We start from the raw sequence: 14,599 nt of genomic DNA, 5'->3' as shown, positions 1-14,599 counted from the left end.
CAAAAAAAAAAAAAAAAAAAAGTTAGTTGGCTGTGGTAGTTGGAAGGCTGAGGTGAAAGGATCTCCGGAGCCCAGCAGGTCAACTCTGGGGTGGCCAGGAGTGTGCCATTGCACTGCAGCCTGGGAGAGGGAGTGAGACTCCAATATATATACATATTATTTTGTTATATATAATACTATTTTTCTCTTCTCTTCTTCTGGATTTATCACATATGATCATTTCTGCTTCTGCATCTCCAACAAGGGCATCTTCACTGCGAAGCTCTGTCTTATTCTGCAGAAGTTTGTCAGATTCTGCAGAACCCCAGCTCCATTTATTAATTTATATATATAAATTAATTAATTATTAAGTTGGAGTCTCGCTCTGTTACCCAGGCTGGAGTGTAGTGGCACAATCACGGCTCACTGCAGCCTTGATCTCCTGGGCTCAGGTGATTCTTTCAACTCAGTCTCCTGAGTAGCTGGGACTACAGTAGTGTGACACCACACCTGGCTAATTTTTAAAAAATTTTTCGAAGAGGAGAGGTCTTACTAGATTGCCTGGCTGGTCTTGAACTCCTGGGCTCAAGTTATCCTTTCACCTTGGCCTCCCATGTGCTGGGATTACAGGTGTAAGCCACCACACCTTGCCTTGACTTTATTTTAATTCTGACAACTACACATCTATGACAACTCATGCCACAGAAAAGCAGCACAGATGTCCATTAGATAAGGCATAAAGCCAGGGTCAGTTATCTCAGGAACCAACTGAGAGAATAAAAAGAGGAGCATCAGAGAGTGGAGACAAACTCCACCATCACAATTTTGTCCTGCAGCAGCCTAACACTGCTGGATGGAGCTCGTGTGACCAATATTGCGAACCCCATATCCTTCTCCCAAACTTCAGGCAAGACCTCAACATGCCAAAGAAATATCTGGTCACTGAAGAGAGGATACTATCCTAATCACAGGAGAAAATAAAGAAGGACAGTTCACAACAATAGCTCTGAAAACTGAGAGATCATTTTCCCATTGGAGAGCAAATGTTTACCTTAAAACAAAGATAATCCTCTGTCGCCATCTAGTGAACAAATATAGCATCACCCATGTAGGATGTGCCCATCCTTCAGGCCCTCCTCGCCCCAGCCGAGCCCTCAACCTCTGGAGATCCTTCAGCAGCTTCTGGAGCATCATACCGTGCATGTGTCCCAAAGTTCTGGTGATGTCCTGAATAGAGAGCCTCAGTTGCTGCAGGGCTTGGAGCAGGGTGTCCTGGCTGGGCTGTGAAATGGCATTCACTCCCTGGACGAGTGCCTGGGGATGAGATTCACACATCCAACTCAGCAGCATTCCCTAAAGTCTTTGAGCTGTAAGTTTCCTGACTTCTGTGGGAACCTGGGGAGGGGGCCCTCTGACTATAGGACGTTTTGTCAGAGGTCCCTGGCAGCATCCTAAATTAGGTCTGCTGTGGGGTCTATCTGAGGGCCAGAGTCTCTGGGTATCTCCCAGACAAAACCCTGGGTAAGTTTTTCTGAATCTCTCCACTAGCTTCTCATAGCTCTCAAGGGCCTGAGCTCTATTTTTTTCTCTTCTCTTCTTCTGGGTTGATCACATCTCATGATCATTTCTGCGTCTGCATCTCCAACAAGGGCATCTTCATTGCGAAGCTCTGTCTTATTCTGCAGAAGTCTGTCAGATTCTGCAGATCACTGGCTCCAGCATCCCCTCTGCCACAAAGACTTCCTTATCTGAACTGCACTCGGAAGGCTAATATTTGATTTTGCACTTCCAGTAGACCAAACACAGGGATGGGAATTAAAGCAACCATAGGGTTTCACGTTTGAGAAAAAAAGATGTTATAACAGTTATGCCAGGGCTAGTCACCCTACTAAGGACACAGTAGGCACTCAACATATGCTTTCCAGAGAAAGTGGTAAGAGATGGCGTAAATCAAACGTCTTTAGACAAAGCATAAGTGCTCAGTTGATCACAGGTTGCTCCATTTACCCTGATTTTCTGTTGCCTAAAACAATACCTGTTTATGGAACGGACAAATGGTCAATTCCAATTATATAAGAATTGAAACGAGGAAGCTAATATTGTGGGCTAGAACTTAGATTGCTTCCCCTTTGAGTTAAAAGAAGGGGGGAGGGAGCCCCCAGAACTACAGGACATAGCTGGGAGCTGGGGATATCCTCCCACACTACCCTTCCCTCCTCTTTTCCCAGTTTAAGATAATGCTTTGGGGTGACGGATGACATATAGGGAGCCATTGGGATGTGTCTAGATTTCCAGCTTCCAGTGTCAGACACACTACTTTTTTGTTGTTGTTGTTGGAGTCTCACTCTGTCACTTAAGCTGGAGCGCAGTGGCATGCTCACAGCCACTGCAGCCTCAACCTGCTGGGCAATCCTTCCACCTCAGCCTTCCAAGTAGCCAGAACTACAGGCACACACCACCATGCCTGGTTATTTTGTTGTTGTTGTTTATTTATTGTAGAGATGAGATCTTGCCAAATTGCTGGTCTGGAACCCATGGGCTCAGGCAGTCCTCTAACCTTGACCTCCCAAAGTGCAAGGATTAAAGGTGTGAAACACTGCGCCCGTTCAGACACACTACTTTTTAAAATGAGGAGTACTGATATAAAAAAATGTTTGGAATAGCTCCATTCATTCCTGTCCCTCATGTGTTCACCTGAGAGATAAGAGGCGGGATCAATCAGGCAAGCACAATGGGTGTGAGCTGCTTGCTATTATTAAGGATAACACTTGAACTAGTAGGACAAGGTTGGTGTTCCTCTGTGTTGAGGGATCTACTTCAGAGAAAGGCACCAAGTGGGAAGTAAAATTCAGACTTGTTTCTCATTCAAAAGAAGGAAGTGATGCGAGTTGAGACGATACCTTAATTCCAGGCACTGCCGCTTTCTCCACCAAAGCGGTCACCAGTATAAAACCACGCAGGCTGTCTCCCCCAGGAAAGGCGATGATGATCTCCAAGTTCCTTGGGAAGGAAACAATCACTGGTTAGAGTTTTGGAGGTTTGGAGATGATACTGTGAGTTTTCACAGCCCATAGGTCCCCGCAGAGTTAGGTAATGCAAAGTAGAATTGGTGTACTACAGTACCTTCTCCGTAGGGTAGCCCTGAGGATTAGCATCTACCTTCAGCTATGTTCAGGGAGGAAAGAGAGCCTATCAATTCAAGCTCACATTCATGTGAACTGAGGACCCTTCAATTCTAGCCTGGTCTAGATAGTCCTAGACCTTCCTCCTGATGAAATGATCAGCTGAAACTGGGATGGAAAGTTCTTAGCAAAAGGAATAGCTGATTCTTCAAAAGTCAATTAGATAGCCCATCACATCATTCCTGTCCAAAGTCAGAGAGTCTTAGAGCCAGAGTAACCTCAGGCAGCAGGTAAGTCCATGTTCCCTTTCAGAGGTACAAACTATGACCCAGAGAAGTAAGCAGCTTGTTCGATGAGATCATATAGCTGGTTCGTCTCAGGACCAGGTCAGAAAGAGCTTCATAATTCAGGCCCACTGCTTCTAATCTGTTACATTTATTTATATATACAAATTATATATATATGTATATTTATATATATGATCTTTTAACCAAATGCTATATAATGAATGGGAGCTACAAGGCTACTACAAATAAATCATTTTTAAATGACCTGCTGTTATTTAAATGAATTCAAATATTCTAGCTATAGATACAGTCTATAAACCTCAAAACTTAATTCCACAGATCACTTTTGTCCTAAACATTCTAGTCATGAGAAAAGGTGGCACACAAACAAAACCCAAAACAAAACAAAGTCAGGACTTTCATTGTCCAAGCAGGTAATTCCCAGTTTGGGAAATGATGTCGTCACATTTCACTCCCCAGTGTCCTGAGTTCAAGCATTTATAGTGAACCCCTTTATTTCCTGGGTTTGATGACCACAGCTGAGGTTTGGTTATGGGAGAGATGACATTGGCCCAGAGGTTGTTTTTGCTCTCTAGGGGAAGTAGAGCCCAAGAATGTCTGGACCAGATGTACCTCATGACCTGTAGTCTGTGTAATCACAAGATATTTCAAAGGTGTTCTTCCAAGGCTGTAGCAACCATTCCCTACAATCTGGCTTTCCATAGAAGTTATAGTGAGATGAGGAACATGTCTCAGACCATTTAACTTTTAAAGGTCACAGAAATTTGGTAAAGGTCTTTTTTTTTCTTCTTGCATTGTCCTTTACTTGTTTTATTATATACAAATTGGAAAATATGGATAAAAAATAATAATCCCCTCATTCCTACAAGACAGAAGTAATCACTGTTAACTTCTGGATTATTAATTTTTGGCACATTTTTTCTAGTGTTTTTTATGCATTTTATATAGTTGATATTATACTATACATATAATATGATGTGCTTTCTTTTTTGTTTTATTGCAAACTTTTAAGGTTAGCATGGATTCTAAAGTGAGTAAAAGATTTCTGAGAACTTACCCAATTTCCAGAGGTCTGGTAAAATTTCAGTTATTGACAACCATAAAAAGGAAAAAGAAAATAAAAGAGCAATTTAATTCGTACACTAGATATACATTGGACTCATGTGCAATGTACATGCAGACACACACACATCCACGCTTCTTTGAACACCACAGGCTGTGACTAGACTAAGGGTTGCTCTGTGATGAAGAATGAGACACATCTCAACTCACACATCAGTCCCAGATATTTGGTCTTTGGCCATCTTGATACATTATTTCGCTTCTCTTGTCATTACCATAAAGCCCACATTTTTGTTCTATTACTCCTATTCATCTTTTAGGACTTGCTTAGAGCAAGCTCTGCCTCCTCGCCAAGTTTTTTGCTGATTTTCAAAGCCTGCATTGATGCCATTTCTCTGAAATTCAAATATTGTTTGTCACTCTTTGACATTTATCATGTAGTGCTTTTGGTTTTTTGCTATTTAACCACTTGGAGAATACTCTGCTTCTGCTTCTTTCATTTCTTCCCAGCACTTAGCTCTGTGCTAGGCATATTAAATGACTCCAAAAGATAATTACCAAGAAGAATAACTGGTGAGAACCAGGACCATGTTTCCATCTCTCAGATAACACTGGCCCTGCACTCTCACTTCCCCAGAAACAAGTTTTCTGTGGTTGCATTTTCAATTTGAACACCCCAGCATGGCCATTTCCCTTCAGTTTTCCCTTCTTCTCTCTTTCTCTTTGAATCATAAATCCAGCTTATTCATTACTCAATACTTGATCAGAACAACTTACGCACATATATTTACTATTTCTTTCCATCCAAAGCAGATATATTTATTATTTCTTTCCATCCAAATTCTGAGCCACATTCAGCAGTTTTCAGTGGTCATCAGTTTTGTGATTAAAGCAGAATTGGTCAAAAGATCACAATGAATAATTATAAAAAACATAAACCTATAGACCTCAGAGTTCCTTGGAGAGATGATGTGACCCATTCTCACTTCTTCCAAGAAACATATAAATAAGTCCTAAGAGCTAAACTGCCAAGTAATGTTTAATCCTTTAAAGTAGAATCCCATCACCTTCTCTGGCAATCCCATGGTTACCCACAGTCCTTAAACTGAGGAAGTTCTTTCTCATATCTAACCTCAATGAATCTTCAATTATTTTGATCAGTCACATAAGAAAGTGTTTTCTCTTTCATCTATAGCCTAAAATAAATTTGACTATATAATATATAAATGAAGTTCAAAGGTGAATTTCACCTCTTCCATTCAGCTCTCACTATTTATTGGATTTCTCTTTTGTTAAAAACTCATGCCATTTCTTCTACAGACAAATGCCCCCATTCCTAACCCAACTATCAAAGTGATGATGTAAGCTTGGTGGGATAGATGGCATCATTAAACAAATTCTCAATTCAACATACCTAGAGCACTAGTCCATAACATTCATTCATGGTCATTATACAATGGTCACTACTGAAGACCCTGGTTCTGACTTGATTTGGATGGAGGGCATTTAGGGAATACACAATGTGGTGAGAAAGAACAAATAAAGTCTGATTATGCAGGAGCTTGTAGGTCAGGTTGTGATTCAGATGTCATCTGGAAACAGACATATAAAAGTGGTCTAGACCAATGTATTCAGAGCAGATTGAGAGGAAATTTCTGGGGACTGTGATTTTTTTAATTTGTGTTCAAGTTTACCCCTTCTTTGGCACCATAAAGTTGACATAAATATGAACTTCCCTAATCATAAAACAGCTGAAAGAGAATGGGTGTGTCCTGTGGGTAGAGGTGAAATAATAAGACTACCTCTTACGACACTTCAGTCTTTGAAATTTAAAGTGTTCTCTAATCACCAGTGAAATTCAAATCAAAACTATAACGATATACCACCTAATCAGTAAGGATGGCCACCATTAATTAAAAAGAACAACAACAACAACAAAAAACCCACCAGATGCTGGCATGGGTGCAGAGAAAAGGGAACACTTCTACACTGTTGGTGAGAGTTCAAGCTAGTTCAACCTCTGTGGAAAGCAGTGTGGTGATTTCTACAAGAACTAAAAATTGACCTTCCATATGATCCAGCAGTCCCTCTCCTGGGAACATACCCAGAGGAACATAAATTGTTCTACAAAAAAGACACCTGCACACACGTTTATAGCTGCACTTTTCACAATAGCAAAAACATAGAACCAAATCCACTGCCCATTGAAAGTAGACTGCATGAAGAAAATGTGATACATATGCTTGATGGAGTATTACACAGCCATGAAATATAACACAATCATGGACTTCACAGAAAATTGAATGGAGCTGAAGACCATCACATTTAGTGATTGGTCACAGAAACCAATAACTAAATACCACATGTTCTCACTCATAAGTGGGACCTGGACATTAATCACATTAGCACTAGGGAAGGATTGGCAGTTGCTGTGCACTGCAAAGGGGGAGGGAGGGGATACATAACAATACAAAGGGTATCCAGTCCCAAATTAGGGGAATTGAAAGCTAGTTGGAGGTCCAAACTTCACCTGCATGCAGCCTACTTATGCAGTTAATCCTTACTTGTACCCTAAATCTCTATAATAAAATAAAATAAAATAAAGAAAACAAAACAAACAAACAAAAAACCCCCCAATGTTTTCTCTCCCTCTCTTACCCATATGGGTCCCTCTTGGTCCAGTTTGTCAGCACCAGGTCTGAGTGGACCAGGATAGGAGGGAGTCCCAAGTTCCTGGAGACTTCGACAAATGGAATGGCAAGATTTCTTGGCAGAACCTTTCAGATATAAATCCAGACAATTAGCATAGCCTAGAATGAATGCAGCAGAGGAAATATATGGTTGTGTTTTATTCCAGCAATCTCATGACTGAAAAATGACCTGAGAACCAAGCTTGACATTCATGCACCTCAACATATCTCTCTGTTAACAACTCAGTAGAAATATCATGCGTGAGCACACATTGCACTATATATGAAAATTACCAAGTTAGATGACAAACATACACACAGAGTATAAATAAACTCTGAAAACTGATTATGCAAAGAAAGACATTGACAAAATGTTTGAGCATAAATTTGGGGCCAAGAAGATTAGCAGTGAGGAAAAAATCTCAATAGATAGAAAGATGACAGATGGATAAATAGATGATAGATAGATGATAGGTTAATGATGATAAATGATAGACAAGACAGATGATAGATAAATACATGATAAATAGATTGGTTGATCAGCTAGAAGATAGATAGATAATAGATAGATAGATGAGATATATAGCTAGATATAGGAATATGTGTGCATGGATATGAGTCAGAGAGACCAGAGTACCCTAGAGAATCATGAGGAGCAGAATACCTCAGCCTGTGTGGAAATGAACTCTACTGTTCACTTCATATGTCAAACTCAATAACACCTTCAAGTAAGCCATCTCAGAACCCTCTTTTATCTGAGGGACCCCCTACAGAGCCGTATCTACCACAAATCCAGGAAATCTGCTTAGATCCATGGGAATCTCTATCTGTGTCGAAGGCTAAACGAATCTATACTCAAGCAGCACTCCTCTCCCTTCTCATTTTCACTTTCATTCCCCTAAAAGAGAAATATCTGCTAAAGAAGTCCTGCTCTGTCTTCATTTTCCTTTGGACTTTTAGACAGATATGGGTCAGCATGACTTCTTAGGTAGAAAACAATAAAGAGTTTTGGAATGTGTACCTCAGGTAATCTTTCTTTGGAAGGCAATGGGAAGTAAGGTGCTTACTTAACTGAAAGCCAAGAAGGGAGTAGAAACAGAAAGGAGATGCTCTGAGGTGGAGGCGGTGAGTGGCGGGTAGGGAGCCTCCAGGTCCCCCCAGAATGACAGGGACACAGCTGGGAGCTGAGGTCATCCTCCCCCACCATCCTTCCCTGCTCTATTCCCAGTTTAAGACAATGCTTTGGGGTGGCAGATGGCATACCGGGACCCATTGGGATGTGCCTAGATTTCCAGCTTCCAGCATCAGACACACTACTTTTTAAAATGAGGTGTACTGATATACAAAAATGTTCGGAGCAGCTCCATTTGTTCCTTTCCCTCAGTCTCATGTGTTCACCTGAGGGATAAGAGGTAGAATCCATCAGGCAAACACAATGGGTGTGGGCTGCTGGCTATTATGAATCCAAACAAGGATAACGCCCTGATTTCTGAGAAAGGTACACTCATAAAACATGGAAAGGAACATCAATTTACACTATGCATAGTGCATGTCTCAAAGTTCAGGCTGAAACTATTAAAAGTTATGCAAAAATTCAGGCTGGGTGCAGTGACTCAAGCCTGTAATCCCAGCAGTTTGGGAGGCCACAGAAAGAGGATTGCCTGAGCCTAGGGGTTTGAGACCAGCCTGGGGAACTTGGTGAGACCTCGTTTCTACAATATATCAAAAAATTGGCTGGTTGTGATAGCGTGCGCCTGTAGTTCTGGCTACTTGGAAGGTTGAGGCAGAAGGATCGCCTGAGTCCAGCAGGTCGACGCTGGCATGGCTGTAAGCATGCCACTGCACTCCAGCCTGGATGACAGAGTGAGACTCTGACTCAAAAAAAAAAATCAGAAAAAATTTGGATGACTTATTAAGAGTCAGAATAATAGTTGGCTGGATAGAAAGCAGTATTAAAAATAAAAATTTGTGTTGTAAATAAATGTCTATGGGTCCCTCTGGGGAAAGAAGGGCACATCAGTGCAATCAGATCTGGGTTTAGACCTTAGCTTTTCCACCAATTTACTATCTGACCTTGGTCAAGGAAGTCAACGTCTGCACTTCTCAACTGTCTGTAAAATGGGCATAGTAAAGCCTTACTGACCTCATGAGAGTGTGAAAAGCAATCAGGATAACAGGTATGTATAGGAGTACAAAATGCTGTGTGTTTTTTGTGAATTCTCAGAATCTGTCTTCAAATGCAGCTCTTTAGACATTCTTGGAAGAGGGTGCCAGAGAAAATAGATTCAATAGCTAATAAAAGGGAAAAACGGCTATCAGTTTAAAAGAAAATTAGCTTCCTAGTGAAAAGAAAAAAAAACCTTCCATTTAAATGAGATCTTCACCTTTTGTACAATTGATACCTATCCAAAAGAACAAAAAAGAGTCCATTTTCCAGGAGACAGTGCAGTACCAACCAGCATACCTGCAGGTGCAGCCTGCTTGCTGGATGACAGTTTGGGTCTCTCTCTGTCCCTTACCTTTTCGGGCTGCATCTCTCCCTCCTGCCAGACATATCCCATGGAAATACAGCTCAGGACCAGATGGGCCAGGCGCTGCTCCCGGTAACCCTTCAGGATTTGGCAGTTCAGAAGGGGCATCTGTTCAAGAGACGTTCCAAAGACTATGAGTGATAGGGGTGGGGACAGCAATAGGGATTCTGGAAAGCAGAGCTCCTTTGGGTGTGAGAATATGGGTTCTGTTGCAATGATGGAACAGAGAGCCTGCGCACACCTATTTACCCTAGATTTAGGGCACTGCAGTATAGGAGGTGGTCTATATACTATTGTTGAGGAAGAGCCTAACCACTCCACTTGAGCCCCAAAATTGTCCCCATGGTTGCTGTGCCACACTCCGGTCTCCATCACTAAAAGGCACTGCTTAGTTGGAGTTGTAGAATAATTAAGCCCAAGATTGAGATAATTTATTCCATAGGAGTCCCTCATGGCAATTTTGTAATCCCGCCTTATCCAGCCAGGTGCTTCCGTCTACTTGATACCAATGAACCCTGAAAGAGCCCTATCTTGTGGGCGTCACTGTCTCCATTCAATATGGACACTACCCGGATGTGAGACTGGCTAGGACTTTTCCACCCCCCATGCCTGACTCTTCATTGTCAAAATGAGGATAACAGCAGCGTCCTGGGACATTTAAACTCTGTACAGAAGTTAGTTATCAGTGACAGCCCCATCAAAACAAACATGAGATTCTCAGTCCCCCCCCCCCCCCCCAGTACTGCACCGCCTGTCCTGCCAGCCATCTGCTACCTCCAAGCTCCAGCCTCCTTCCCCGGCCCCACCCCATATCTAAACGCAGCCTGTGCTGGATATTCCTCGGTGCCCCCTCCCGGGCCCGAAGCGCCAGAGGGAGGACGGCGGAAAGTATTTTGGGTGTCCTTTAAAGCCCTAGGCCTCGCCAGGTGGGCGCGGATCTGTTCTGACCAGGCACCGGGCCGAGTCCTGACGTTGGTACCCTTCCTCCTGTGACCGCCAGGGGGAAGCCTCTCCCCGTTGCCAGACTGCGAGTTTCCTCAAAAAGCAGATCGCAGACTCGCAAACACCGGGTTCTCCAGGCATGTAGGAGAAGGGCAGGTCGGAGTGGAGGCGGGCGGGGACCGGGGGAGGATGGAGGAGCCGGGAGTGGAGTGAATGGGGGAGGGAGATTCTGCGTTTCAGTGGAAACCAGCTGAGAATTCTAATTCTAGTAATAATTACTCAGGAGTCCCATGCAGCGTAGTATTTCCTCTTCCCCCAAATCCAGAGGACAGTACTGAGACTCAGAGAAGAAGAAGTGTCTGCCCAGGGTCATAGAGCCAGGAAGGGCTGAGCCAGTTCTGCTGAATCCTTAAGTCAGCACCGCCCGAGAGAAATATGTGGGTCCTGTATGTGGTTTAAAAATTTCCAGTAGCCACATTTCAAAAAAAGTAAAAGAGAATCAAGTGACATTAGATTTAACAATATATCTTATCTGAGTCGGTTTATCAAGAATATTGTCAACATGTCATCAGTACAACGTAGATTGAGATGTTCGGCGGTCAATTTTTCAGTCTTCAAAATCTGTTAGTGTTTTCCTTCAGGATGTGTCCCAGCCACACTTGCGAGCTCCATACCCGCAGCTACCTACGGTGTAGCCCTAAAGCAAAGGAATAAGGTCCAAGGTGAGCATATTCCTCTTGGTTAGAGTCTTATACTTTTCTGGAAACTTCTTGAACATTCCAGAGTTCTTGACCTCGCTGCTCCAAGAAAACATACGTGTTTGAAAAAACAGCAAAAGGGTTTTAAAATGAAGACAAAACCCACATTTTTGCAGTGGGTATTTTCTTCCTCTTACAAAGGTAAAATGATTAGGAGAATAAACCGTACACCTAATATTCCCTTCAGTTTAAGGTAATAGACTGGATTGCATATTTTTGTCTCATCATAAGATGGAAAATAAGTATTTTGCAGAAATAGTTTAACTTCATTTCATCTTAACATAAAATGTTCTTATGCCTCATCACATGGCTAACTTTCTGATTTTCTTAATATCTGTTGTAATCTCCCTTTATGCTGATAGGAAGAGGCTGATTGAGGGTACTTTAGCTGTCACACAAGAGCCAGAGTCAGCATTTCCACAATTTGATTTCTATAACTCTTCTTCCACTGGTGTATCCTTAACCGAATGTCTGCATCTTTAGTCATTTGTTGCTTTGCTGGTGTCAACGTTATAGTAATTTTAAAGGAAAGGGAAAATCTGACTCAACTAGACTGAACTTCTAGAGAAGTTTGATGTCTTATTGAAATCAAACTTCCTTTTTTTTTTTTACAAAAGTAATAGAATGCTCACTGTAAAAAATATCAAATTCAGATGCTTATTTGTACATATCAATGTATGTACTGCGTTTTATAAAGAGAAAGTAGTTTCTACTAGCTTCAATATCACTCCTAGATATGTTCACTGTTAATGTAAATATAAAATGTCAAAGAATCATGTCATTATTAAAATATAAATTTATATATTGAATGCATATGTATATGCCTTACATATATAACATAAACATTTATAGAGATAATTATATACATTTTGCATAAATATATATGTAATACATATTTATACATTAAAGATACATATAATGGCATATGCCTTTCTCTTTTCAGTAAACCATATAGCAAAGATATATATATACATAGAGATAGAGAGAGAGAGAGAGAGAGAGAGGAAGCCACACACTCAAACATATACATTGCCATTTAATGGCTGTATAGTTTTCATTTAATTAACAGATCTATTTATTAATGGAAATTTAGGGGATTTAAAAATCTTTTTTCTTTGCTTATTTGACTGTTACAGTTGCTGCAATAAACGCCCTTATTTATTCATCTTTGTCCTTTTAAGTGAGTTTTCTGCAAGATAAATTCATAAAAATTGAATTGATGAGTCAAAGGATGTCAATGTTTATAACTGCTTCCCAAAACGATTGTACCAATTTGGTCTCCCACTGTCAACATGTGCTTTTCCCTACACATTTTGACTAACACTATGCTGAAGGTTTTTTTTTTTAATGTATTGCCAGTGTGATAGCCAGTTCATAGTTTTCATTTGTATTTTTATTCTTGAGACTGAGCATTTTTACCTATTTATTGTAAATTCAAATATCTCTTTTCATATCTTAGCTATTTATATTATTTGCCCATTTTTTCTCATTGATAATTCATCTTATTGATTTGGTGGAATACATTTTGTATTATGGATTTTAATTTTGACATAAACATTCTAAATTTTTTCCTAATTTATCATTTGCTTTTTAATAATTTATTTTTAACATCATGTGAGCATTACGTATATTATGGTTAGACACATTGAAAAGATGTACTATTAGAAAATTATTATTGATACTTTTTTCACAAGTGCATACAAAATATTGATCGCATTTTTATTCCTAAACCAATTTGTTCTAAATTGTATATGACTTTGAGGACATGAGTACATAATTATTTGTCCCTGAAGACAGGGGTATTAAAAATTCATGAACTAGTATAAATGATATTGGACTAAAACCAGAAATACTAATTTGTGGGTTTCCATTGCAATGGAGAGGCGCTCTACCAATTGAACATTTTCTTCCTTGGTGATACTCAACTAATATTTTGACCATGTCAGGCCTCAGGTTGGGAGAGACAAGCATGTGGTTTTCCCTCTTAAAGCCAGAATGCACTTTGAGGAGCTACTCAGAAATACTGTAGACATTTCTTTAGAACCTGCAGAATGATTCAGGGTTACGTGTTTACACTATTTTTTTTACTGAACATTTTGAAGTGCATGTCATAATTTTCTACTCATTTGAAATATTTTAGAAATTCATATCTTATGCATATAAATTAAATACATGTAATATCTACTTATAGCTTAAAGAATATACATAGATAAACACTTATTTACCCATCACCCAGCTTAAGAAATGAAATTTGACCAAAATTTTTGCCATTTTGTGTGTCTGTCATTGATTGTAACATCCTGCCTTCTCCTCGAGAGTACCTATTTGCTGAATTAAGTATTTGTTATTTCCTTGCTGTTTATATATCATTCAAAAGTCATATATGTATGTTCACGAAACAATATATTATGTAGTTGGAATGATTTTGAGTTTTACGTAATAGAATCATACTGAATACAGTACTTTCTGTGATTTGCTTTTCTCATTAACATTATGGCTTTGAGATTCATCCACCTTACTACATGAGCCTCAGTTCATTCGTTCTCACAGTTACTTTATGGGCTTTCCTAGTGTGATAAATAATGCTTTTAAACTCTCAGGGTACACATGCCCAAGTAGCTCAGAGGCATTTATATACACAGGAATGAAACTCTTAGTTAATAGGGATGTATATCCTGAACATGGTTGAGTAATGACAACAGCTTTTGAAAGGGGTTGCACCCACCCATAGTGAATAGAAGATTCAGATGCTTTATATTCTTGCCAATATCTAGTAATACCAGATGTTTAAATATTGTTCCAGTTGTGTGGTTAAAATGTTATCCAGTTATAGTTTTAATTTGCATTTTTTAATCCTTTTTTTTTTTTTTTTGAGTTGGAGTCTCACTCTGTCACCCAGACTGGAGTGCAGTGGCTGCTCCCGGGCACCGCAGCCCCGACTTGCTGGGCTCCGGCAATCCTTCTGCCTCAGCCTTCCAAGTAGCTGGAACTACAGGCACACGCTATCACACCTGGTTAATTTTTTTGATTTATTGTAGAGATGAGGTCTCGCCAAGTTGCCCAGGCGGGTCTCGAACACGCGGGCTCGGGCAATCTACTCACTTCAGCCTCCCAAAGCGTGGGAGCCACCGAGCACGGCTTGCATTTTTTATTCTTAAGGATAGTCAAAATCTTTCACATCTATTGAGCTTATGTTTCCTGTCCCAT

The 14,599-nt window shown here is 40.4% G+C and overlaps 1 protein-coding gene across 1 annotated transcript in view; it reads right to left on the bottom strand.

Annotated features, from left to right (window-relative positions):
• The window catches only part of IDO2 (indoleamine 2,3-dioxygenase 2), a 67,185-nt gene that overhangs the window by 22,705 nt on the left and 29,881 nt on the right, over positions 1–14,599 (bottom strand). Inside the window, exons 3-7 of the mRNA XM_008051637.2 lie at positions 9,681–9,800; positions 7,130–7,248; positions 4,467–4,481; positions 2,880–2,979; positions 1,176–1,293 (exon numbers count right to left, since the gene is read on the bottom strand). Of these exons, the coding sequence (XP_008049828.1) occupies positions 1,176–1,293; positions 2,880–2,979; positions 4,467–4,481; positions 7,130–7,248; positions 9,681–9,800 (472 nt within the window). The remainder of the gene's footprint in view (positions 1–1,175; positions 1,294–2,879; positions 2,980–4,466; positions 4,482–7,129; positions 7,249–9,680; positions 9,801–14,599) is intronic.

This window comes from Carlito syrichta, unplaced genomic scaffold (assembly GCF_000164805.1).
Source record: "Carlito syrichta isolate Samal-C Ts95f unplaced genomic scaffold, Tarsius_syrichta-2.0.1 Scaffold213046, whole genome shotgun sequence".
Lineage (NCBI taxonomy): Eukaryota > Metazoa > Chordata > Mammalia > Primates > Tarsiidae > Carlito > Carlito syrichta.
This window is presented reverse-complemented; position numbering and strand designations above follow the sequence as displayed.